The sequence below is a fragment of the Protopterus annectens genome, chromosome 2.part2, assembly GCF_019279795.1.
Source record: "Protopterus annectens isolate FY-2018-M chromosome 2.part2, PAN1.0, whole genome shotgun sequence".
Lineage (NCBI taxonomy): Eukaryota > Metazoa > Chordata > Ceratodontiformes > Protopteridae > Protopterus > Protopterus annectens.
In genome coordinates, this window is record NC_056730.1 from 321,994,708 (window position 1) to 322,021,938 (window position 27,231).

The 27,231-nt window shown below is 41.2% G+C and overlaps 1 protein-coding gene across 1 annotated transcript in view; it reads left to right on the top strand.

Annotated features, from left to right (window-relative positions):
- PAM (peptidylglycine alpha-amidating monooxygenase) overlaps nt 1-27,231 on the top strand; it is a 2,584,515-nt gene that overhangs the window by 2,447,118 nt on the left and 110,166 nt on the right. The window contains exons 26-27 of the mRNA XM_044063879.1: nt 6,732-6,785; nt 13,745-13,954. Of these exons, the coding sequence (XP_043919814.1) occupies nt 6,732-6,785; nt 13,745-13,954 (264 nt within the window). The remainder of the gene's footprint in view (nt 1-6,731; nt 6,786-13,744; nt 13,955-27,231) is intronic.

Genomic DNA, 27,231 nt, shown 5'->3' on the forward strand with positions numbered 1-27,231 from the left:
TACCGATTCTCAACACAGATTGACAACTTCTTTTGCATCTTCAGTTCTTTCTTAAACTACCGAGTTTCTAAGGCCCAGGGTACGAACCACACAAAAAAACTGACGACCCAAGCTCAGGCACCTGCTTCCTTGCCTCAGTCTCAAATGCTTAAAATGGCAGAAGACCTTATTATGCTTATTAGGGGAAGCCAGGTTACCTCTTCCAAAAGAAAGACCTGTCCCCAGTAGTTTTATCTGAACAGGAATCTGCTGACTGTGACGCATCTGACTGTGAAGATATGCAACCTCTCTCTGCTTATGAGGATTCTGCTGCAGAGGAATCCATTCCTTCTGCCTCTCCATCCTAGTATTTGTCATTTGGGGAAACCCTTCATACTTTAAGGGAGCATTTCCAATGGGGATGTCAAGACTATCCTTAGTTAAAAAAGAGACTCAGGGAATTCTTAGATTTACCACAGCACAGACCTTTGGCCATTCCTCCTGTCCTGGATGTTGTGGATGATGTTTTTATGGAATCCAGTTTGACTCCTGACACCCTTCTGCCTGCTGCCAGGAAACCTGACAGGTATTACAGAGTCCCTGACTCTCACAAATTTCTTTTCAAAAATCCTACTGCTGACGCAGAGGTCATCTCTCAAGGACCTAAAGGAATTAAAGCAACTTCAGCTAAGAATCCCACCCCCTCAGATAAGGATTCCCGAGCTTTAGACAGATGGGATAAAAATGTATACACCTCTGCTACTCTTGCTATTAGAGCATTAAATTGTCAATTCCACATGCTGAAATATCAGCAGCACACCATGGAACTCCTTAACAAAAAATATCTTCCTTTCTTGCTTGTGCAGAAAATAATTACAAGAGCTAATGCATTCTGCAAGTCAAGTAACTAAGCACACCTTACAATGTGGCTTTGATGCCCTAGAAGCATCTTGCAGGGCAGCAGTCACTGGTTCTGTCCTTAGAAGGCATGCTTAGCTTAAGGAACAGACCTTGCCAGACCATGTCATATCCAAATTATTGGACGCACCATTGAACAAAGACAACTTATTTGGCACCAAGGCAGAAGAGGTCTTAAAAAAGATGGAAGAAAAAGCTAAATCTATGCAGACAGTTAAAGACTTCTTACAGGTCCAGCCTCCAAGGTGGTTCAGTAGGCATTGCCCCTCCAAGCACTGGTCCTTTCCTGCCCCCTCCAGGCCAGCTCAGCCCAGTCCCAGGGGAAGCAGAACCCCCCCCCCCCAGACAGCAGCCCCAGGGAATACAGAGATCTAAGCAATAGAGTTCCTCCTCTTCAAAAACAGGGAGTGCAAAGCCACCCCCTTATGGTAAGAACTCACAATGACTTTACACCTCCACCCCTTACATCTGTCCACCTGCTTGTGCCCCAGGAGGAAAACTCTTCTTCCATGCAAGCAACTGGACTACTGTTACCAACAACCGATGGATCCTCAACATAGTGTCTCAGGGATACAAATTTTATTTCCACACTCTGCCAACCCCAAAAGGGTTCCCAGATCTTCCTCCAAACCAGTGGGCAGAGGCCAAAAAAGCATGTCCTTTCCCTGCTCTCTATGAGGGCAATACAGCATGTTCCTGCAGAACAGATAGGCCAAGGTTCTTACTCCAGACTCTTCCTGGTACCCAGAAAAGAGGGCACATGGCACCCCATCCTCGATCTATCCATTCTAAACACCTTTCTGGTGATACCAAAATGCAAAATGCTCACCCACCAGCAGCTTCTACCAATGCTTTCCAAGGATGCTTGGCTAGCCACCCTAGACCTAAAAGAGGCCTACCTACACATCCCAATCAGGGAATCATGCAGGAAATACCCACGCTTCAGGGCAGGATCTCTGCACTTTCAGTTCTCTGTGCTTCCCTTTGGCTTATCCACTGCTCCCAGAGTTTTCACAAAATACCAGGCTCTCACCATTGCTTTTTGCAGACAAAGAAATATTCAAATTTAGCCATATTTAGACGATTACCTGATTCAGGCAGACAGTCAGGAAAAGCTGTTACAGCACCTGACTTTTGTAAAGGACCTACTGACCTCCCTGGGGTACAGTATCAATGAAAAGAAATCAAAACTAGTCCTCACACAAAAAATTGTATTCCTGGGAGCAAGCCTGGACACAGCATCCCAGATGGCATTCCTTACTCCAGAAAAACAAGCCTTACCTGACAGGCTATGTCTCTCAACTAGCCACCAGAACCCATTTAACTGCAAGGAAAATCCTACAAGCTCTAGGGTTCATGGCTTCCTGCATCTTACTCATTCCATATGCTAGACTGCATATGAGGAAACTGCAATGGTACCTAAAAAGCCTTTGGTGTCAACGCTCTCAAGACCTGGAAACTCTCATACCAATGATACCTTGTCTAAGGAAAGATTTTCTTTGATGGGCAGCAGCTTGCAACCACAAGGGACTTCCCCTCTCACAACCCCATGCCGCCCAGACCCTCACCGCAGACACATCAGACTATGCCTGGGGTGCACACCTGGATAGCAGATGCATTCAGGGCCATCGGACCCCAAATCAAATACATGTGCACATCAAAAAGGGTTGGGAGGGTGGCCTAATGGTTAAGGTGTTTGCCGTACAAACACAAGGTGCAGGGTTTGAGTCTCACAAGGGATAATTGTCTAGGCTTAAAATGGCTCTCAAGGGCAGTTAGCTTAGTATTAACCTATGTATGTAACCTATGTATACAAATATAGCTTTTCCAGGGCTCAGTCCTGGGCCCACTCTTGTTTGGCATCTACTTTTCCGAAGTACAAGCAAACACAGGAGGGTTATGGCTGACAAAGTTTGCAGATGACTGCAAACTGGGCGCCATAGTAGAAAACACATCTGACACAGATATCCTTCAGAAGGGTCTCACAGAAACGGATAACTGGTGCCAGAGCCATGGCCTAAAGTTAAATACCAAAAAATGCATAGTCATACCCTTCGGGAAAAACAAGGTTACCCCTAGCTACCAAATAGGTGGCAATCCACTGAGCACAGAAGTAGTTATCAGGGACCTGGGGACCCAGGTTGATAGTAGTCTGTCATTTGACACCCATGTAGCTAAAGTAGTTAGGAAGACCTCCTACATTGCCCACCTTATCATGAAGGGATTCTCATCTAGATCAAGGAGGTCATAGTCTCCTATACTCATCACTCATCAGACCAATGATTGAGTACAATGCCCCATTTGGAATGTATCTGACCCGACACTTGCAGCAGCTGGAGAGGCCACAAAAGTTCCTCACCAAAAGGATAAAGGGTCTCAAACATCTGTCCTATGCTGCCCGACTGAAAGAACTCCAGCTGTATTCAGTCGCCACCGCTTGCTCAGAGGTGACCTTTGCCTAACATACAAGGCCATGTCAAACCCAGATTTGATGAATATGCTTCACCTCAAAAATCTACATCTGTCAGAGCCACAAGGCGGAGACTTAAACCTCGACACGGCTATTAATAGGACGTGCTGGAGGGATAGATTCATCACCCAAAGACTCCCTATGCTGTGGAATAAAATCCCGGTATTTGTGAGGCAGAGCACCTCGCTGGCCTTGTTCAAGAGAAATCTTGACCAATGGATGGGAGATCGCAGATATACCCCAGGGATTACCTCAGTGTCACTGCTCGACAGAGGCACAGCAAAATAATGGGTATAGTTCCCCATACTAAAGGGGTGGCGTAAGCCACAAAACTATGGGCTAGGCTTGTAAATGCCCTCGGGCAGATAGCCTAGTATGAATGTATGAACCTATGAACCTATGAACCAAAAAGAGATGTTAGCTGTTCAGCACGCCCTGACAGCCTTCAGACCCCTACTCTCCCCGGGGCCTCTACTGATCAAAACAGACAACACCAAAGTGATGTATATATCAGCAAGCAGGGAGCGACTTAATCTTATCCTCTCTGCAGGCTCGCCATGACCCTTTGGCACATGGCTTCAGCCATGCAACTACACCTGCTAGCACAATTCCTGCCAAGCTCTCTAAACTCTCTGGCAAACAACTTAAGCAGAAACCTGCTAGACCCACACGAGTGGCAGCTATACCACAGAACCTTCACCATTGTAACCCAGAAATGGGGCACCCCAAAGGTCGACCTCTTTGCCTCCGACTCCAATCATCAGCTCAGAAAATTATGCACCAGGGAACCTCAGAACAAGGCTTGCAAAGTGGATGCTCTATCTTTCCAGTGGGTAAACCTCTCGGTCTATGCATTTCCCCTCTACCACTCATATCAAGGGTACTGCTCAAAATAAGGGAGGAAAAACCAAGGGCAATCCTGATTGCCCCAGACTGGCCAAGCCAGCACTGGTACCCACTGCTGCACAGCCTGTCACCCCTGCCACCATACCACTTACCTCAGATCCCAACACTCCTGACCCAGGGGAATGGAGAATTCATGCATCCCCAATTGCAGACCCTCAACCTGGCTTATTCCCTGACCACCCCTCAAGCTGCCAGCCTAAGCAAACAAGTCCTAGATGTTATATGTGAGACCAGATGCCCCAGCACTAGGAAATCCTATGCTGACAAGTGGAAAAGGTTTTGCACCTGGATCCAGGCTAAGGGAGCCAGAACGGCACAGCCCTCCCTACCTCTCATCCTGCATTACCTGGCAGACCTACTACATAGCGGTATATCCTTCTCTTCTCTTCTATTAAAATTCATGCCTCTGCCATTTCTGCTCATTACAACACAGAGACTCCTCTCTTCTCAAACTCTGTCATCAAACAGTTCCTAAGAGGGGCTAACAACTTAAGGCCACTCAGAAGAGCTCCTACCCCAGCTGGGGACCTTAACTTTGTTTTGGAAAAGCTCACCCTACCCCCTTTGAACCTGCAGCTTCAGCAGAGTTAAAGGTTCTCTCTTGGAAAACAGACTTGCTTCTGTCCATCACTTCAGCTGGAACAGTATCAGAGCTACAAGCACTCATGGCTGTAGAGCCCTTCATCATTTTCCATGCTGACAGAGTCACACTCAGGACTAGCCCATCTTTCATGTCTTAAGTGGTGTCCAATGTGGCTCTCAACCAATCCATACATTTGCCCACCTTTTTCCCTAACCAACAAAACAAGGGGGAAAGGATGCTGCACTCTCTAGATGTGCACAGACAGCACAGATTCTATCTGGACAGGACTAAATCTTGCAGAAAAACTGATCAATTGCTAGTCAGCTTCGCAGCAGGAGCAGAGGGCAAAGCCATATCCAAACAAACAATCTCCAAATGGATAGCACACCGCATCCATTTCTGCTACCGACAGCACAGGAAACCACTCCAAAGAGGGTCAGGACACATTCCACCAGAGCAACCTCCACCTCTGCAGCCTTTCTTGGAGGAGTCCCCACCAGGGACATCCTGGAGGCTGCAACATGGACATATGTTCATACCTTCACCAAGCACTACCACCTGCCTATCTTCTCCAAATCCAGGGCAGGCTTTGCCACCACAGACTTGCAGAGCATCCTAGCCGGACCACAGTCTTCTTGACTGCCTCCATCCTTTTCTTCAGCTTTGGGAATCAACCCAAATGTGTGATGACTGCAACAGTGAAACACAAAGAACATAGTAGAGTTGTGTACACTTACCATAAATCTAGATGTTCGAGTGTATTCACTGTTGCAGTCCTGGTTTCCCTCCCTCCATCCCCATTGTCTCTCTCTCTCTCTCTCTCTCTCTCTCTTTTTCTCTCTCCTTACAGGGATTTTTTGGTATTTACTTTCTACTGGTGGTGTTCTTCCACCATAACCTAGCTCCCTATTTGGGGGGGCTGCTGACAGGGCAAGAAAAACTGATGTAATGGCGTCAGCTGCCTGATATTATACCACTGACGACCTGACGTTAGTCCTGGAGTGACAGCAACCAACGCAGAAATACTAAGCCTCTGGTATTCGGGCCTACTGAGGGCTACCCCTGGCAGGATAACCCAAATGTGATGACTGCAACAGTGAATACACTCGGACCATCTACATTTATGGTAAGTGTACACAACTGTACTTTCTCCTCCCCTCTGCAATAAAAATAGTGGAAAACAGTTCCACAGCTTTCTGTCAGCTGCTTTGTTCCTGACATTACCAGGATTAATTGCCCATTTAAGAATGACAGCAGTACCTGACAGGGTAAACTGCAGATTTAACTTTGTCTATGATATGTCATGCAGGTGGAGACAAATTTCTCTGCAAAGTATGTGAAAATTTGAGTTAAAAAAGTAGATGGGCTTTCTCTTCCTTTGACTCCAATGCAAGGAAATGAAAGTTTTAAAAACTACAAGCAGGTTTCTGGTTCCTACAAAATGCTGGAACCATATTGTAGGGAAAAAAGAAACCTAACAATTGAGTTAAAGTATATAAGAGGGTGGAGTTTTCCTTTAACTGAGACACCCCTTTAATCACAAGTGCTCTTGTTCCTGAAGTCAGGGTAAGACAAGTAAACGTGGTAATTTCACAAAGTATATGTAGTGTATAGTATTTTACACAGCTATATCAATGAAAACATTCTTTGACTGCATTCTAATCCATTAAACTACTTCCTTTCTGCCAGTTTGACTTACCTAAACAATGAGTTTTTGTCAGATCTGGTAATGGATTATTTATATCAACAGCTAACTTTATCTAGAATTTTTGACTGCCATTTTGGGTCGTTGTATGATTTTATTCATCTTGTGTAGTCTGAAGAGTAATCATATGCAGCATTTTAAAATCTGTTTACTTTTTAAAAATATTTTAGGAGTTGAACATCGTTCTGTGAAAAAGGCTGGTATTGAAGTTCAAGAGATAGAAGGTAAGCATTCCCTGCCATACTGCACATAGCTTGTTGGGTAAAAATAGAACTTAGGTTGACATGCTAGCATTATAAAGGCATTTGCATCCTGGTATTCACATGCATTTGAAACTCGAACTTGTCAGTAGGACCCGCATTGATCAGAATGCTTTTCACTCATAATGTGCTGCACCCATATTTATAGGGATGCAGCATATTGTGACTTCATACATATTTATAAAGGATACCACTGTTGTGACATTTAAGAAACCTGAACCATGCATAAAGCATCTCTGTACATGTTAATTAGTTGTAAAAGTGTCAGACTGGCATCACTCCCCGCTGTTGCATGTAGTACAGTGGCTGAAGTTTGAGTGGATTAAAGGGTAAAAACAGTTAAACAGTATTCGGTTTGCTACAAATGTGAAATGTGTAGAATACGACCACGTGTCAGCAGAATAGATTATGGCAGAAGATTAGAAATCCTCTTGTCAGCTGACATTCCAGACTAAAATCAGGCAGCAATGTAGAACAAGTTATTAATCATTACTTTATTTACTAACAGTTTTTTTTTTGTGGTGACTTAATGTCTGCTTAAAGTCTGCTGAAAAACAAATATACTTATAGCAAGCTCCTGAGAAGCCACAACAGCAGTGGCCATTTTGGCATTGATTATCAAGATGCCGTTTGCTTTTACCTTAACCTCTTTCAGTGTGTCGAGTTACCTTAGCACTCAGTGACAAGACCAACATATTTGGTGCTTTAATAATTCATTTTTCCTGTATTTCATTTTTAATTTTATATTTTGAGCAAAGCTGTAATTAGTGAAATAAAAGTAAAACAGTACAGATTTTAATATTTCCTAAGCACAAGTATTGTACTGCCAAAATAATTACTCTAAACAAATTAAAACTGACCTCAACATGACTCTGGAAGAATTTTACTTATTAGCATGCATTCTTGCTTCCCTCTTTTTCATACAGCACAAGGTCACACCTTGCTAATCAGTACGCTCTTGCTATTTGAGATAATTACTGGCATCAGTTGGTTAGATGCTTCTGCTTACCTGTGACCTGTTATCATTCTGTCAGTCATGGCTAAGTAACAACCACTCAGTTCTTAACATACATTTTTCTCTTCCTTGTTGATCTGAAATGCCAGATTAAACTGTTAACGCACTTATTAAAATGTATGGATACTGTAGTGAAAAAGAATTCCATATGGTTGGGAGCTGATGTTCAGCACCCAATCAGAATGGAAAGAAATGTAGAAAAAATATTTTTTGTAACCAAATATACAGCTTTTTCGAATAAATTTGTATCTTTGATCAAAAAATTTTGGTATTTAGTTAGTGAAGATGAATCCATAGGTGAACTTTTTCCACGTAATATAATTTTCTCATATAAAAAAGGAAAAAATTTGAAAGAATTGTTAAGTAACAATCTGTTAAATCAAGAGAGATATTTTCCTGTTAAAGTGGGGACTTTCAAATGTGGATCCTGCAGTATATGTGATAGAGTGATCAATGTGAGGTCTATTAACCAAATAAATCACACCCCCAAGCACTATTTCAATTGTAAATCCACTGGTGTTGTGTATGCATTGGCTTGTTCTTGTACATTTGGTATATAGGACAAACTAAGAGGATGGTTAGAATAAAAATCTTGGAACACTTGAAGGATATTAGGAATATGAATTTATCTAGTCCTGTTGCCAAACATTTTATTGAAGTACATGATGGTCGATCCGACAGCTTAAGATTTAGTGTATTGGGTAAACCTTTTATTTACAGGGGAGACAATGTATCTAGTAAATTGTTAGAATTGGAGACTAGGATGATATTGAAATTTAATACCTTAAAACCCAATGGTTTAAATCAAGAATTGGGCATTTAATTAATATATACTCAGTATTTTTGATGATTATGTTATTATATACATTATATTTGATGTATCATTTATAGTGAAACATTAACTTATTTTTGATAATATTCATTAATTGTTTATATATTTATATAAAATGTATTTATTTTTTTCACTTATTTATCGTTTATTTATATATGTTTAAATTATATTTATATAATGTTGAAGTCTCTTTGAGATCACTTTAAAACAAAAAATTATTTTCCTTTATTGAATTTAAAAGTTGAATTGATTAATTGATTAATTGCTTTGAATTTAATGATATATAATCTCACTGCTGTGTTGCAGTGAGTTGTGATCCTTGAAGGCGAATTGCCGAGGTACCAGATCGTGAACAATAAAGGAAAATCTACTGGTGAAGTACTGGCTGTTTGGTGTGTTTTGCTAAACTGTTAACACACTCTTCCCGCAGCAGCAATTTATTATTATTATTATTTGTTTATTTTTACTTGTTTGGTGATAAGGATATAGACATTTATGAGAAGCAGCAAATGCTTTTCTTCGCAGGATACAAAATGACATAGTGCAACATTAGAGGTATACCTTGTCAGAAAGTGGTTGTTTGCAGTGGATGTGAATATGAGATAACCTCTGTGTGAAGGCAAGGAACATTACAGCTGGTTGACCATGGCATTTATTTCTTTCTCCTGACTGCAAAGGGGTTCCCTTTAAGGAAATGGTTACTTTGATGGAAAAGTATGTTGTATGAGAAGGAAACAATATTATAGTAACATGAACTTATAAAATGATACACCCTGTCATTGAAAATTAGTACTTGTCTATGAGAGAAATAAGTTGAAATGCAATAATGTAGTCTTTACTTCTTTCAGTCAATCACTGTCAAATATGAGACGTACACAGTCAGAAGGTTGTTATTTAGGGATAGCGAGGAGGCAGTCTGTGTCTGAAAGCAACAGACTATTGAGCTGGCTGATTAGTACAGTGTGAATATGTGTGTGGATATAGGGTAATACAATAAAATAGTTATTACAGTTTTTATTTGTGAACAGCTTTTATGACTCCCTCATAATCAAACAAGGTGTGCCCTTTCAGATGTTGTAAACCTTATTTAGTCAGTCTGTGTAAATGAGTTGAATCTAGTGTGTTTAATATTTTATGAACAGACTGAATACACAAACCCATGTTTTGGATGCCTTTTGATTCATTTCAGAATAAACATACATAGTTCAGAAATGAGAACATAGAATACATGAAATCAGAAACTCGTAGTGGTGTTATAACATAAGAACTAAAATCACTATTTAACCATAAAAGTGATTTTTCAATGCATTTGACATGGTTAGACAGTAGAAATGGATCTAGGACTATTGAACGAAAATTCAATAGTCCGAATCCAGAATAACCAAATGCACTTTAACCAAAGTGTTTTCACCGAAAAAGCACTTTCGTTAAAGTCTGTTCAAAAAAAAAACAATAAATCTTCTTTTATGCAGGGGGCAAGCCCCCCTGCACCCCACACACCCCCTACTTTTATATTCTCACTCCGGGGTCGCACTACAGTGGGGAAAAGGAAATTCTCCCTTAACCACACTGTAGTGCGACCGGCACAACCAGCATACATAACCGAAAGTGCTGCTTTGGTGAACAGCGCTTTCGGTTATGTATGTTCGGTGATTTTTGCTTCGGCAGAAAGTGCCGTCGGCGATCTCTACGGATTCCATAGAAATATATCATTACCGGGAACTGTGAATTGGCACTTAGAAGTTAGGCATGAAGGTGCTCTGTTACTTCTGTATCCAAAAGGACAGCCTAGATAAATTGACTGTCTAGCTTTATTGTCGCCTAACATTTTACTGAAAATGTTAGTGTGTTTCAGAGAAATAAGCTCATATTGATATACATAACCAGTATGTCTTTATCGCCATTAGAATTTGCCAAGCTGCCAGTCAGCTTTACATTTCAGTTTTGCAAGAAATGGGTATATGGCTGTTTTTAAAATGGAGACTGCCCTGCAAGACCAAAACATAGCACTTCTGAACTGTTATTACATCGAAAGTAAAAGTTATCTCTAGAAAGGGAACTTTGTGTCATTGGAGATATGACCATCATCGCTCTACTGACACACATGATATGCTGTGGCTAACTTGCAGCATTGCACTGCATTTAAATCCTTAAAAAAAAGTGGCAGTCTTAGGAGCATTTTGTACTGGACTATCTAACTGTACTTCTCTGATATAAAGGTTTTGCTAAGATTTCAAATGTGACTGATGTTTGGGCTTTATGCAGAGCTACCCAATGTAGGATTTTTGTACGTATTTCACAGTGATGGCCTGGTATGTTGCTTTATATTTAGTTTCCATGGGTATATGATTTCCTTTCAGAGTGAGAAATATAGTGCATATCCAGAATGTTATCTTTATTGAGTTGTAATTTGCTGCAGTTAAGTTTATTAGCAGTCTTTCATGCATCTTTGTTTTACTCTGAATTTAATTTCCATTTATATTCTTAAAGTTGCAATTTACTAATTCACTTTGTTAAAAAGGGAGATTGTAGTATTTTACTTGATGTTATAATTTCACTGTCTGCTTATTGGATCTATAAAACCACAATTTGTTACAGCAAACTTCAGACTGATTTGCATGCACTAGCAAGATATTCTGAGTAATTATAACCAGTTAACCTCTTTGAAGAATAGCTGCTTGTCTACATTGCAGTGCAGTTTGAGCATTGTTGTTGTTTATTTTTTTCAGTCAAATCTGACACAGTGTGACCTCAAGGACTTTAGCATGGCTGACCTGTCTGTCAAGAACTGTTTCCTTAACTTTTTGCAAGTTCATACTCATTTCATCAGTTATACTGTCCATCAGCTTAAGGCTCTGCTGCTGTGCCTTATTCTTTTGCCTTCAGCTTTTTCCACTATCAGTGTCTTCTTTAGTGAGTCCTGTCTTTGCACCATGTGGCCAAGATAGTTTTTAAACACCTTTATTGAATTATTACTTGTGACACAGGCAAATTTACATTTATATAAAAGCAATCAAACTGTATTAACAAATTCACATTTATAAACAGCATACTTCACATATATTGCTATATATCATATAACCTAAACAACATTACATGAATTATTCAATTCCTGCCTTTTTAAAAAAGAAACATAATTATTAAACCATCACATATGACATAGGCAATCATACATTTATAAAAATGAAAACAATCCACGCAGACACAATCCTAGTTGCAAGCATTTTACATCACAAACCATACTGACGTACTCTCAGTTGCAAATATTGTACATCACTTATAATCTACCCAATAATTTTCAGTCAAACATTACATAGCTCATTTAAGTCCTGCCTTCTTTTAAACTTCATTCTTCCCTTGCATGTATTGTTCCCACAATTCCCATTTTGTCATATGTAGTTTGCTCCTACCCTTTTCTAAAGATCTCAATTCCAGTTGTTTTATCTCTGTTACTATATTCATTACTTCTAGTATAGCTGGTTTAGGTTTTGATTTCCATTTTCTAGTAATTGCTTTTTGGCAGCCACCATAGTTAGACACAGCAAGGCCTTACCATGTCTAGGCAATTCAGATTCTATATCATAGCTCAGAAAAATTCATCTCCCTTATCACACCAATCTTCCCACACAGCATCACCGACAGTGCATTCCTCAGGGAATCCATAAAGTCCACCAACTCACCGCACTCCCAGAAAATATGTCCCAATTACCTTTTTCATCCCCGTCACACCTCCAACATTTGCTGTCTACCTGAGGAAAATTCTCTGGAGTCTACTTGGGGTATAAAAATATCTATGTAAACATTTCCAAGCAAAAATCCTAAATATCCTAGATTTTGTTTTATATTTGGGAGACATACATATATCCTCCTATTGTTTCTTTATGAATTGCTTATCTAATCTCTCTTTCCAATCCTCTCTAATGTCCTCTGATTTCTTACAGCTATTATACAATATTTTATATGCTGTACTAATTATTCCTTTTTAATGGCAGCTTCTGTTCCAGTTTCTACTAAACGCTCTACCAGTGCTTTTCTTTCATTTAGTACCCCCCCATTTCTTTTCTTTTGCCTGTACTCTGTTATAAATCCCTGATCGGGAAGGCAATCTCTAACCTGCACTCCAAATAAATTCTTAATGTCTTCCCATTCTGTTATCTTTCCCTCCTTAGTTATTTGCTCCCAATACCTTGCTTCCTTTGCCAATTTTCGCCAATAAATTCCAGACCCCTCTTGCCTATTTTCTGTATCCCTAGTTGCAGTCATCCCTGTTGGCAGAATCTCATTTTTCCATTCTCTTGTTGGCTTAGATCTTAGGTTACATTCTGCTACTTTATAGATATAATATTCTATGTGATTATTGTTATTATCCTTAAAGGCATGCATTCAACATCCCAGTATTTCCTTATTTCTTGAGCTTCCTCCCTGTTTCATCATCATCCCTTTCCACTTTGAATTATAGTTTTCTGCTTGTGCTATGTATAGGAGCCTTAACTGTGTAGATAGCTGTGAATATCCCTTCAAATCAGGTAATGCCAAGCTACCTTGTTCTGTTGGAAGGATCAGCTTATCCCTCTTGACACTTCCTGTCTTCCCCATCCAGATAAAAACCTTCAACTCTTTATTAATTGTTATCTACAACTTCTCATCTGGTTGACAAAAAATATGCCTAATTGGTGTATTAAACTAAAGGGACTAAAAACATTTTCACTGCTTGTATATTGCTATCCATATCCATAAAACAGAGATTCCAGTTACTCATGTTTTCTATTATCTTTTGTTTATTCTCTTCCCACATTTCCTTAGTTGCCATAACATAATCTTTTCTGACCCATACTCCTAAGTACTTCATTTTTATCATGTCTCCATAAAAAATTGGAATTGTTGAGCCAATCTGTGTGTGTACATAGTTTACAGCTTTTGCCTATGTTTTATCTTCATTAGTTTTGTATCCTGAAAAGACTTGAAATCGTACTTGTTATAGCATTAGAGTGTTGCTTTCAAAACAAGTGATTCTAATACTTTCTTTGAAGTCATGCCTGCTGTATTCACTGCTTTATTCTCTTTTTTTCTGCTAAGAAACAGAGACCATACTACAAACCAGAGTAAAAAGCAAGCCTGCATCAACAGAGGCAGTACAGTTGGAAGAACCTAAGATGAAGGATGCTGTAAAGCAGACAGCATCAGGTGTTTCACCTGTCCTTATTACAACATTGTTGGCAGTCCCAATTGTCGTTCTTATTGCAATAGCAGTATTCCTCCGCTGGAGGAAAACCAGACATTATGGAGGTAATCTGCACTTTTCAGTGGACTAGTTTCCTCTTAATACTAGTTGTTTTTGTGTAAATGCTGTAATATTTAAATGTTTGACATAATTTTTAATTAATTCCATATCCAAGAGTCTGGTGACCTAACAGATTCTGTGCCATTTCGTATGACTCGTACTCGGGTCATGTTTGTCACAGGTGATACAGATGTCAGCTTCATCAGTAATGCATGAACAAGAGTATAGATGCAATCAGGACACAGTATGCCATTCTGCAAGCTCAAAACTTCACATACCCAGATGGGTCCAGAGAGAAATTTTAGAAAATGATTTATTTATATTTGTTAACAAGCCTAGAGTACTGATCCACTTGGACCTTTTTCAGAGTCAGCATAGAGCACGTTCTGATTTAGTGGCTTGCTTAGTCACACTGCAGACAAATGGACACTGAAGGAATCAAACCCTGGACTACAGGAAGCAGCTCGTTAATAGCTCATATCCTTAATCCGTTGTGCTAACTTCTAGACTATCAAGTCAGTGTACAAAATGTAATTTCCCATGTTGTGTTACACTATATACTGTTGACATTGAGAGTGGTCCCCAAATGGAATGGTGGAACACTGAAAGGTCATGTATTCATCCACAGAGCTTGATAGGTTTATAACCTAATTTGAAAAAAATGTACTGGCCATTGGGGCCAACATTCCATTCTATAGACCTGGCTGGGCTAGCATTCCCGAAGGTTTCCTTGGAGCTCACCATTATTTGTTTAATTTTTCCCTTCAGAACAGATCCTAGAGGGCTCACTGTTGAAAGGTCAGCACTCAAAAATCCAAGTGCTGAAAAGACAAAAAAAAAAAAAGACTGAAAACCCGGTGTAAAGCGAATCTTGAAAATTGCTCTTCTCCTTAATACTTCTTTTTGCAAGGGGGGGGGGCTTTTCCCCTACTCACCCAAGCTGCTCCCCATATGTATACCAACAGCATCTCAGACTTAGTATATGTAAGTGTTCTTTCGACCATTCAGTCTGTGTGTTCTGGAAATAACTCTAGCAGGTCCCAGCATTTCAAATGTTTACCTTTCTAGAGCTTGTAATAAAGATTTCCTAGACCTGTCAGTTTTGACCTTTCATCCCTCAGTGCACCTATCTTGCCAGTCTACCTTTCTGTTATAGACAGTATCTCTGCTTGTTGCTTTACAGTTGGTTTATGTATCCACTGGTGGGTATTTAAACAGACTTGCTATGTATAAATATATATATATATATATATATATATATATATATATATATTGTTTGGAAGGTATGTGGGCTTTGCTTCATACATCGGGATTGCAGGGGGCTTCCCCTTGAAAAAAAATGAACTTTAAAGGAGAATAGTGATGTTCGATAGTCACTGTTTTCCCGTATTGATGGTATATTTAAACATTGCATGTGAAGTTGTCCTATCTCGTTGTTCATTCTTACTGATGGGTTCGGAGCCGATCTCTCAGCTCTGAGTTGGCCTACTACAAAGCTCGAGGATTTCAAGTAGCTCAAGGCCAAGTCCCTAACCCATGATGCACCTAGAGTTACCTCAGATCTAGTTTGCTGTTGCAACAGATCAGAGGTTCTCACTAGCTTGGGCCAGTAAAAACCTTACTTTTGTCTTTTTTCGAAATATTGTTAATAATTTCTTTATAATATTGTTAGATAATGAGTTAGTAAAGCTCTTACAGCTTTATCTGTAGCTTAACTTTCCCTTCTGTGCCTTTTTCATAGCTTTATTGTTGGCCTCATTTTTTCTTAGGCCTATTTAAAGTCTAACTAAAAATTTGTTTATAGAGTGACTTTCTGTCACATTTTTCTTAGAATTACTATAATGTGCTTAGTTAGTGGCTTTTGTCACAAATTTATAGTTATCTTTAGCAGTGTATAGATTGGATATTTGTACTAGTGAATTTTACCCAGTTGATATTATCTGTTTAGTTAAATAGTGTGTGTGTGTGTGTGTGTGTGTGTGTGTGTCTGTGTGTGTGTGTGTGTGTGTGTGTGTGTGTGTGTGTGTGTGTGTGTGTGTGTGTGTGTCTGTGTGTGTCTGTGTGTGATTTATTAGCCTTACTGCAAGGGCTTGTGTGCTTATATTTAGCCTGCTTTTTGTTAGAAGGCTTATTCTTTACTTGATTGTTGTTGGGTGTGTTCGGTGTGTCCGTTTTTTCTGTCATGGCTGATGACAAGGACAAACACCCTAAGTCAGGGTTTAAAAAGTGCCGTAAATGTGGTCAGAAGATGTCTGTCACTGACAGCCATGGCAATTGTGTTTATTGCTTAGGTGCATTACACTTATAAGAAACCTGTTCTATATGTCATTCCTTTTCTTCTCGAGTTCTCCAAGAGAGAAAGAGGAAACTCATTGACAGGGGTTTATTGAAACCTTCTTTCCAGGAGGCTTTGAATGACCAGGATGGATCTAGTAGGTCCTCAAAGTCTTCCAAGACTTCTATGGAATCTAAAGAATCATAAAAATCAAAAAAGTGTGTGACATCGATTCCACAGGTCTTGGAGCTGACTGTCTTTTCTTTTTGAAGCCAGTCCCCGGTTTTGGAACTGGTATCCGAAATTCCAAAATCTCCTTTATTTCAGTCGAAATCATTGATACATTCATCATGGTCTTCTGTTAGCCTTTCAGATTTGGATGTGGATTGTGTGGTGCAGAAGCTTTTACAGGCACCGGCCTTTGCAAAATTATTGGCTCCGACCCAAGCGGCTTCGGAGCCGAAGACCATTATGCCAGCTAAAACTCTTCCTCCTCTGAGCCATACCAGTTCTTTGGAGTCAGAGGAGTCAGACTTGTTGATTGTGGAGCCTTCAGAGCTGATGCCTGCTCCAGTGTCTTCGGTTCCATTCACTCTGACGTCCTCGGTGCCGATCGAAGACTCTAGGATCCGACACTCTCTAGTCGTTTCCGGGGAGGACAGTCGAACCAGCCTGTTGGTTCCGACTGCCTCTTGGGGCTTCAGCTCAGATGAGCTCAGCTCCTACCTCGGGGTCAGAGCCCACTGTCCCAGTGCCAGGGGTATTGATGGTTTCCTTGGATCCGTCAGTTCCTTCTCATCAGAGCAGGGGTGCCTTCGAAGCCATGAGAAGAGTTATATCTCCTAAGACATCCTCAACTTCAGGCCCGGCTTCTTCATCCCCTAAATCACCTGTGTGTGCTTCTGCTTCACAGATCCTGGCAAAACACAGAGACCCAGAGCTTGAGGAAGCCCCATTGGGTGGCCCATGCTCTTCCAAGACCTTACCAGAAGCTCCCACTGATGAGGTTCCCAGGAAGAGAGTTTGTAAGAGGAAACATCTAGACTTCCCTCAGGAATCCCTAACATCTGATACTGACTTGGATGAGTCAGAAGGGTCCCCACGGTCCCCCTCTGAGGATATCTCATTTACAGAGATACTTGAAATCCTTAAGCAGAGGGGTGACTGGCAGTCCGCAAACCCTACTGAAGATGAGTCGGTTCTCCTGAAGGCTTTTGGGTCTCAGCTCTCCATCTCTTGGGTGTCTATGCACTTCGATAAGCTTATGCAGCTGGTCTCATGAAGGGCTTAGGAGTCTCTGGACTCCATGGAGCCTGTCCCTAGGAGGCCTAATAAGTTCATATATGCCCTGCCCCAAGATAAATCCTTCTTGACTAAAGGTGTGCCAGTTGATGCCATGGTGGTGGCAGCAGCCACCAAAAAGGAAATGTCAGAAACTTCCTCTTCTATCCATCCTCCTAACAGAGACTCCAGGATCATGGATAGATACGGGAAGCGCATGTTTAGTTCAGCGACTTTTGTACTCCATTCACTTAACTTTTTAACCCATTTCACTAGACTACAAAGAGATCTCCTTAAAGAGCTGGGAGATACTGTTCAGGGTACAGTAGCTGCAGGAGCTACAGACAAAGTTGCCTCCCAGCTTGCCACCCTCAACTCCATTGTTAACTCGTCCAAGTGCCTCATTTCATATGCAGCTGATGGAATGAACAGGGCAGCGGGTACAGGAATTGCTCTTAGGAGACACGTGTGGATGCACTTGTGTTCCTTCACGGAGCCCTTCAAGTCATCCTTTTTGAATACCCCTTTTGATGGCTCGTCCCTTTTGGGCCCAAAGTTAAGGAAACTTTGGCCAGGTGTGAGCAGGAGGGAAAGACTCTGTCTGCCGTCAGAGTACGTTTTTCCACCCCTACCAGAGCCTACCCAAAGGGTCAAAAGGGAGGGAAAATGTTGTTCCGAAAAGCCCAAGGAGCCTTTCCGGACACATGTGGTGAACCCTCCTCCAGGGGCAGGGGAGGTGGCAAAAATGGAAGATGCCACCCTCACGGCAGAGGGGGTCCACAAAACCAGGGCAACAGAGATCACTTCTTTTTGAACCCCTACCAGCACTCCTGAAAGAAGGTCCGACTGTCCTGCTCTGGAGGCAGTCGGGGGTCACTTATCTTTGTACCTGGACGCCTGGCTCAAAATAGAAAACGACAGCTGGGTACAAAGTATCATTTCCAGAGGATACTTCATTCCATTCACCACACCCCCTCCACCGGCAAGAAAAATCCCAGACGTTCCACACAGTTACAGGGAACAAGCAACAGTACAGGTCCAAACGTTGCTAAGAAAAAGTACCATCCAACCAGTCCCAGCAGGCCAGATAGGATCCGGAACTTACTCAAGATTCTTTTTAGTTCCAAAAAAGACAGGGGACTAGAGACTTATATTGGACCTTAGCAGGCCAAACAAATCTGTCAAGAAAGCAAAGTTTCAGATGGTCATGCTTCAGTCGATACTTCCATTCTTAGGGAAAGACAATTGGATGTGCTCGATAGATCTCCAGGATGTGTACTACCACATAAAAATGACCAGGCCATTCAGGGATCATCTGTGCTTCCAGCTGGGAGCCAGTCATTACCAGTTTCGAGCCGTGCCCTTTGGTCTCACTACAGCCCCCAGAGTGTTCACCAAATGTATGGCAGTGGTCACAGCTCACCTGAGACGATTAGGATTCCAGGTGTTTCCATACCTAGATGACTGGCTCCTCACCGCCACCACCAGACAGCAACTCATTCACGTCAGGGAATCCACTCTGTCACTCTGCAGCCAGCTGGGCTTCACAATAAACTCAGAAAAATCTGCCTTGTCGCCATCGCAACATATCGTTTTTATCGGAGCAGAACTGGACACCACCACCACCATGCTAAGACTTCCAGTAGAAAGAGTCTTACTACACTGTCAGAAAGTCCACATTCTGATATCCAAAAACAAGGCTCCAGCTTCAGTAATTCTAAAATGGTAAGTATAATGGCAGCAGCAATTCTGGCCATACCGTTGGGTCGTATGCACATGCGAACACTGCAATGGCTGTTCACTCAGTGATCTTACCAAGAGCTTCCCATGTCTCACCTGATCTTGATCACAAACTCCTGCAAAAAAGATCTTCAGTGGTTGTTGACTTCACTCCATATAATGATAGGATGTCCCTTTGTTTATCCCCACCAGCAGCCACAGTGACCACTGGGGGGGGGGGGGGGGGTATTTTCAGGGAAGCACAGCCCAAGGCACATGGACCGATCAAGAGACACACCTGCATGTCAATGTCCTAGAGATGAGAGCAGTACTTTTGGCATTGAATTACTTCCAGGATGCTCTTCCTCTGGGTATGTTTGCAATTCAGACAGACAACATGTCAGTGGTCTGGTACTTGAACAAACAAGGAGGAACCAGGTCATATCCCCATTGTCGTGAGGACCTAAGAGTATAGCAGTGGGCTATATCCACCCAGCTCTTTCAGTTAGCAACGCACATACTGGGGAAATCCAACGTGATAGCAGCCAAGCTGAGCAGAGTAATTTTGTTGCCCCACAAGTGGTCCCTCAAGAAAGAAATATCGGACAGGATATTCCACAGGTGGGGCCAGCCTTGCTGCGACCTTTTTGCCAGTCACATGAACATGAAATGCAGAAGCTACTTTGCCCAGATTCCCCCTCTGGAAGAAGCCCCAAGGGACGCACTCATTCACGATTGGCCCCCAGGTCTCCTCTATGCATTTCCACCAATCCCACTGATAACCAAGGTATTACAGAAAGCAAAAGCCCTGGGAAGTACCATCATTCTAATAACTCTTCATTGGCTTCATCAGATTTGGTTCCCCTTCCTTCGACTTCATCTTTTGGAGGACCCCTGGATTCTGGATCCAGTTCCAGACATTCTGATGCACTCATCGGGGAAACTTCATTCCTCTCTGCAGTCCCTGAAGCTGACAGCTTGGCTGCTCCAATTCCCATCATAGCCAGGTTCCATAACCTTTCCAATGAGATGAAGCAAATTCTCTTATCCTCTCATAAATCCTCTACGAGGAAGCTATACCTTAGCAAATAAAAACAATATTGATCCTTACCAAGCCCCTATGGCCTCTATACTAGAATTCGTGACCATGATATTCAATAAAGGAGCTGCAGCAGCAACAGTACATGTTCAACTTGCTGCCATTTCTGACTTTCATCTTGGATTGAAAGGATTAAATATTATGTCACAAAAATTATCCAAAGCCTTTCTCAAAGGGACCTTTCATATCAGACCACCTGTGAAATCTCCCTATTCCCCATGGAATCTAAATGTTATGCTTTCCCGCATTATTCTTCCTCCATTTGAACCAGCTTTCTCATGTGACCTCAAATTTTTGTTATAAAAAACTATTTTTTTAGTGGCTGTTACTTCTGCCTGCAGAGTGTCAGAGCTTCAGGCCTTGTCCGTTAAACCTCCTTACTTGATTTTCCATGCTGACAGAGTCTCACTTCAAACAAACCACTCTTTTTTGCCTAAGGTTTGCACTGAAACTAATCTTAACCAAATTATTGATTTGCCAGTTTTCATCCCCAATCACTCTAACAATCTAGAGTACATGCTGCACAAACTTGATGTTCACAGACAGCTCAGATTTTATTTGGATATAGCAAAAGATTTCAGGAAATCAGATCAGCTTTTCGTTTCTTTTTCAGACTCCAGGAAAGATATGCCAGTGGCTAAAACAACCCTGTCTAAATGGTTATCTGATTGTATCACCTTTGCTTAGCCAGCTGCCAATATGCCCTTACAGCATAAAATTAAAGCTCACTCAACCAGAACAGTTTCTACATCTTCTGCCTTTTCTGTCAGACTTTCTATTGATAACATTTGTGCAGCAGCCACTTGGTCGAAACCTCATACCTTTATCACTCATTACAAAGTTGACAGGGCCTCCTTTGGATCCATGGTCCTGAAAAATATACTCCCGTGAGACACCCAAAGTAGATAGTGCTTGGGACGCTACTCATCAGTAAGAATGAACGGCGACATAGAACAACTACACACAAAGAAGTTATGTACTTACCATAACGATAACGTTCCATGTGAGTTGTTTATCTCGCCTTCATTCTTACGTCCCTCCGTCCTACCCCCTCCTGGGTTTTCAGAAGACCAAGATGCTAGATCCTTCCTGGTCACTCAACCCTTCAGTACTTTCTCTTATGGAGTTATAGAATGACATATGGTATTATTATACGCAGCAAACAAGATCTTAGGTAACTCTAGGTACATCATGGGATAGGGACTTGGCCTCGAGCTACTTGAAATCCTCGAGCTTTGTAGTAGGCCGACTCAGAGCCGAGGGATTGGCTCTGAACCCATCAGTAAGAATGAAGGCGAGATGAACAACTCACATGGAACGTTATGGTAAGTACATAACTTCTTTTTTCTATACATTAAACTTAATAAAAATAAAGTCAGAGTTAAAACCATAAAGAATTGCAAGCATTCATGAGAGAGTAATTTTAATTTTTAGCACCAGTCATGAGCAAACAATCATCTTTGGCATGTACAGTATAATTTTAGAAAAGAAAACTGCACTGATGTGATTATACAGTCAGACCAAATGATAACAGTCTCAATTGCAAAAATATAAACCATAAGGAATAAAAGATGAGCAAGCTGCTGCAGCAAGAGGAAAAAAGGAAAATAAAACTGTTAAAATGAGCTTGAGACAGACTAAGTATATTACAGAATTTTACAGTTCAGTCTACTTACTGCAGCTTAAACCATTAAATTTTTATACTTGGGTACTTTGATGTAGGGACCAAAATTAAAAAAAGATGTAAGCAGTGAAGCTGTAGGCTAAAGCAAATTTATATCATCACCTGAGTAAACAAGCTGATCTGATTTAAAGTAAACATTTGAGGCAAGAGTTGTTTACAGTAATTAAATCAAATAAAATCACTTTAAAAAGAATATCTAAGAATTATTTCATAAAAATGTATTACGCAGAAATAGTGATTCAGAATTTACCCCAAGGTGTTACTTTTAAACTGCTGAACTGGAGACTGTACATGAAAGTGTACTATGTAGGGTAAGTAAACAAAACAGATTTTATTTATTTATTTCCAGTTTGATACCGAGGAAGTCCACTGGGCCCAGAGAGCCCGTTTTCAGTGGAGGCCCGGGGTGAAAAGCTCCATGAAACAGATTACAGTAAAGATAGCAGTCCAGTAAAAATAGGGTACAACTACAAATACATATCAGATAATTCAAAGTGTGAGCAATATTGCCCATAGTGGAAAAATATCATGCAGATACATTTTAACAAATTCATACAGTTAAAGTCAAAGTCAAAAGCTATTTACAATATTTACAGAGTGTGAGAGATCGTATGGGAATTAGCTATAGAAGGTTATAGCCAGCTATAAGGTGCTTAGGAACTCAGGAGGATACCCTCCCAGGGACTTTTGTTAGAGTCCTAGGTAGGGAGAATGCAGTTACATTTCCATTTGGAGGAGAGGTAGGTGTAAAGCTATGTTTTGAAATTGTATTTGACATTGTCCTTAGTGTGGAAGGGAGAGAGTTCAATTTCTTACCAAAGGAGAAGGAGAGGAGAAGTTGTCCAGCAGGATGTTTAGGTTTGTGGACAGTAATCAAGTTTTGGTGTTCAGATCTGAGAGTTCTGTTTGGGGTGCATGGGGGAAGGATGTTGGTTAGAGCTGGGCATTTGGCTAGATTAAATATTAGTCTATGTGCTGTAGTGAGCTGGAGGACGTCCAGGTAATTTGTGAATTCTAACCAGTTGAGGGATTGGAGGGTAACACAGTGATGTATGGAATGCTTGGCTTTGGTGGCAAATTTAGAAATTTTGTTATAACAGCTTTCAAGTTTGGAAGTGATGAAAGAGAATAGATTAGTTAGTAGTGGGGCACCATACAGAAGGGAGGGAAGGAGGTAAGAGAAGGCCCGAGTATGCCTGGTAATAGTAGAGAGGAAGTGGTTGTTCCTGTATAGCATACCTAGTTTTTGGTGGGTTTTCTTCATATTTTGCTGAATATGGCTGTTGAACTTGAGGTGTTTGTCTATAGTTACACCGAGTAGTTTGGCAAAGGGAACAACTTCGATCGGAGAGTTGTTTTGGCTAAGGACTTGCAAGGAATTTTTATCAACAGAGAAAGATTTTGATGGAGTGAATAGTAGTATTTTAGATTTGTTAGCATTGAGAGAAAGGTGATTTTGGCACATCCAGATCTCAGTAGTTGAGAAGGCAGTCTGAGTTTTAGATAGGAGTTCAGAGAGGTTAGAGGCAGAGCAGACAAGTGTAGAGTCATCTGCATATTGGATGACCTTGGCATTAGGAATAGCAGAGTGAAAGTTATTGATAAAGATATTAAACAGCATTGGTCCAAGGATGGACCCCTGTGGTACTCCGGTAGGAGTGGGTAAGAAAGACAAGGTGTCTTTTTTCCATTTCACAGCCTGATATCTATCTGACAGCTTGAGAACCAGGAACGTGTGTTGTGGAAGAGATTTAAGTTTGATAGATGACTTAGAAGGTGCTTATGGTAAATAGTATCGAATGCTCTAGAGAGATCTAGGAGCACTGTGGATACCACATTCCCATAATCTTGGGCTTGATTGACAGTTTTTAACAATGAGAGTAGAGCTGTTATGGTGCTATGTCCTGGTCAGAAGCCATGTTGCGTAGGGGTAAGAAGTTGGTTTTTAGTCAGAAAAGGTATAATTTGGAGATGGATGCATTTTTCTAGGCTTTTGGGGATTGGAGAGAGAAGAGCTATAGGGCAGAAGTTTGAAATGTTAGTGTTTTTGCCTCCCTTGTGGAAAGGAAGAATAAAGGTGGAACGCCAGAGTTTAGGGACATAGGATTCCTTTATAGATCTATTAATTACAATACTAATTGGGAAAGCTATACCATCGGCAGCAGACTTGAGAAAAGAAGAGGAGATGTTGTCAGGTGCATTGGAGCAGGGTTTAAGTTTGGATAGAAGTCTTTTTATGTAGTTTGTGGAGACAGGTTTAAGCTCAAATATAGGAGGGAATTTATTTGGGGGCTTAGATGAGGTGGAATGTAGGAGAGATGGGTCGTTGTCAGGAAAAGTTTTTGTTAGGTCGGATATTATCTCTATAAAGAAAGAGTTGAATAGTGAGGCTAATTTGAGGTCAGATTTACTTGGGTCCGGACATGGGTTCTTTTTGGAGCCTGGGTTGAGGAGTGAGTTTAGGAGATCCAAAAATGCCTAGGGTTTTGGAGATGGTTTGACTGGAGCTTGGTGTAGTAGGATTTTTTTGTCTTTGAAGATTTGTTTTTTTTTTTTTTTGAAAAGTTATGGAGCTGTGTATATTGGAGAAGGATTTTGGGAAGTTTATTCTTTTGGTAAAGCTTCCCAGATTTGTCCCTGATGCATAATTTTCTTTGTTTCTTTGGTTAGCCAAGGGGAAGTTATAGTTTTTATTCTTTTTTTTCCTTGCTGGGGCTAGGGAATTTAGAGTGTCTAGGAAAGTAGAATTAAAGTGGTCTATGGCTTTATCGAGTGGAACAGTTTTTAGAATGTTCCAGTTCATTTGTTTGAGATAGAGAAGGTTTTGGGGTCTAGTTTACTAAGGTTGCAGGTCTGAATATATTGATGTTGGTGTGGATGGGAGGTGGTTGCATGGTAAATGAATGCTGGGAGGTGGTCACTAATAAAGTCAGGGATGGTACCAGAGTTGGTCATTTTATTTGGATGGAAGACTAAGATCCTCGAGTGGATCCTGGTGGATTTGTTTAATTGGGTCTGGTGATGGAGTGGATTACTTGAGTAAAGTTAAAGAGGTTAATGGACAGGGAGGGCATGGGACTGTTGATTTTATTCCAATCGATGTTTACATCACCTAGTATGTAAGTTTCAAGGTTAATTTCAGCAGAGGCCTTGCCTTCAAGGGTTGAGACATTATTTCCAGGTGGGATATAAAGGGCGATGATACAGAGGCTTTTGTGATTGTTCATTTTTAATAGACTGACTGTTAGTTCTGCATTGGAGAATTTAGGAATGGGGTTTGGTAGGGGAATTAACGTAAGTAGATTGGATTACATTAATGCAACACCTCTGCCTTTTTCCTGTGGGCGGTCACATCTAAGAGTGTGAAACCCAGAGGGTAGGATTTCAGAGTCAGAGATGTGGGGTTTGAGCCAAATTTCAGAGACGGCTACAATGTCAGGTTGGCTATCACTTAGCCAGGCTTGAAACTGATGTGCTTTGTTGTTGAGACTCTGGGCATTGACTATAAAAATTTTAAGAATATTGTAGGGGGATGACAGGTTAGAGGAAGGGGGGTGGTAATTATTTTTGGTTGGGTTAGGGCCGGGCTTGGGGGTGAATGTCTCCAGCTATTGTAGGTTATTGAAGAAAGTTATTTTAGTGTGTTTTGGTTTCGATTTAGGGTATTCTGGATGGTCTAGTATTTGTTTAAGAGCAAATGTCTTTGCAGTAGTGGAAATAATTTTAGAATTAAAAAGGTGCAGAAGGTTGAGCTGAAACAGAGAGGAGGAGAAAGAAAAGAAATGATTATTTGTGTGAGGGAGGAGATGGTTTTGTGTGGAAGTATGGAAAGGAGTAGAGAGTGGAAACTGATTGGAGGTGTAGGAGCTGGCATGGTATAAAGTTGTTAGGAGTAGTAATTGGGAGATGAGGGTTTAGAGTGTTAGGAACGGTAAGGAAAGCATGGTTGGAAAAGGGTAGTTTAATATGGGAGGATTTTTAGTTGGAGAGAAGAGCTGTGGGGTGAGGGGGTAGTGAAAGAGTAATGTCTTTAATTATTGATGTGTTTAATTACTGTGGGTGAAAGGAGGAGGGGCAAAGAGGGGAAGGTTTTGACTGGATGGCTGTGTTGAATGGGTGGGGAGTAGTTGAGATAAAAGTAGGAGTAGTGGGGGCAGGTGGAAATTGGGGTAGGGTAAGGGAGCGGAGTGAGCCCGCAGGCGAACGGAGTGGGTAGAGCCAAGGAGAAGGAAGAAAGCCAGCAGTAAGTTATCAGTGAAGCTGAGAACTAGCTCAGAGGTAAGGAGGCACTCTGTGTAAAATTAGAAGGATGCAGAGGGTAGACAGGGGATAGGAGCTGAAAACGGGGCAGTAGCAGTTTAATAGATTATAATAAGTGTACATACATGTGAGCACACTACTGGGGATTCCGATGAAGCAAGGCAGAAAAGCTAAGTCAAAAGATGGTGCATTTCTACATCAGGTTTTTTGATACCTCTGTAATTAAGCAGGAGTGGGAGGGGAGGTGTGCAGGTTCAAGGTGGGGAAGGGGGTAGACACAAAATAATCCAAGGTTGTGAGTCAGAAAAACTGGACTAGGCCAGCAGCTAAAAAGAAAACAGGAAAACCAAGCTAAGTTAATTCCACGTCAGTGTGGTGCAGTATTTTCTTAATAACTACAAATATTATGCTACTAATCTAGTACAGAGTTGTGAAAAGGACCACCACTTCTGCAGGGAAAAATAAAAGAAGTGTGGGCTGCAGGTACATAGGTAAACTTTTCCAAGAGAAAGTAGTTTTAAGTAATTGACCTAGGAGTACTATAGGAAGAGAGAAATGGGGGGGGGCCAGTAGTGTGCACACATACAGTGAAAGGGAAAAGAGTCTTCAGTTTGGAGGACAGATTAAATACAACTCTAATATGCACTAGTGTAGCTGAAAGCACTTTAGTGTTCCACGGACGCAGGGTCTCAGAGTGCAGGGCAACGAGACACCCTTGGGTTGATTGGAGGTTGGCCAAGACACAGGATGTAACTTTTGCTGAGGGGAAATAGTGTAGCTGAAAGCACTTTAGTGTTTCACCGATGAAGGGTCTCACAGTGCAGGGCAGTGAGACAGCCTTGGGTTGATTGGAGGTTGGCCAAGACACAGGATGTAAATTTTGCTGAGGGGAATGCAAGCACACTACTGGGGATTCATATGAAGCAAGGCAGAAAAGCTAAGTCAAAAGATGGTGCAAATGTTT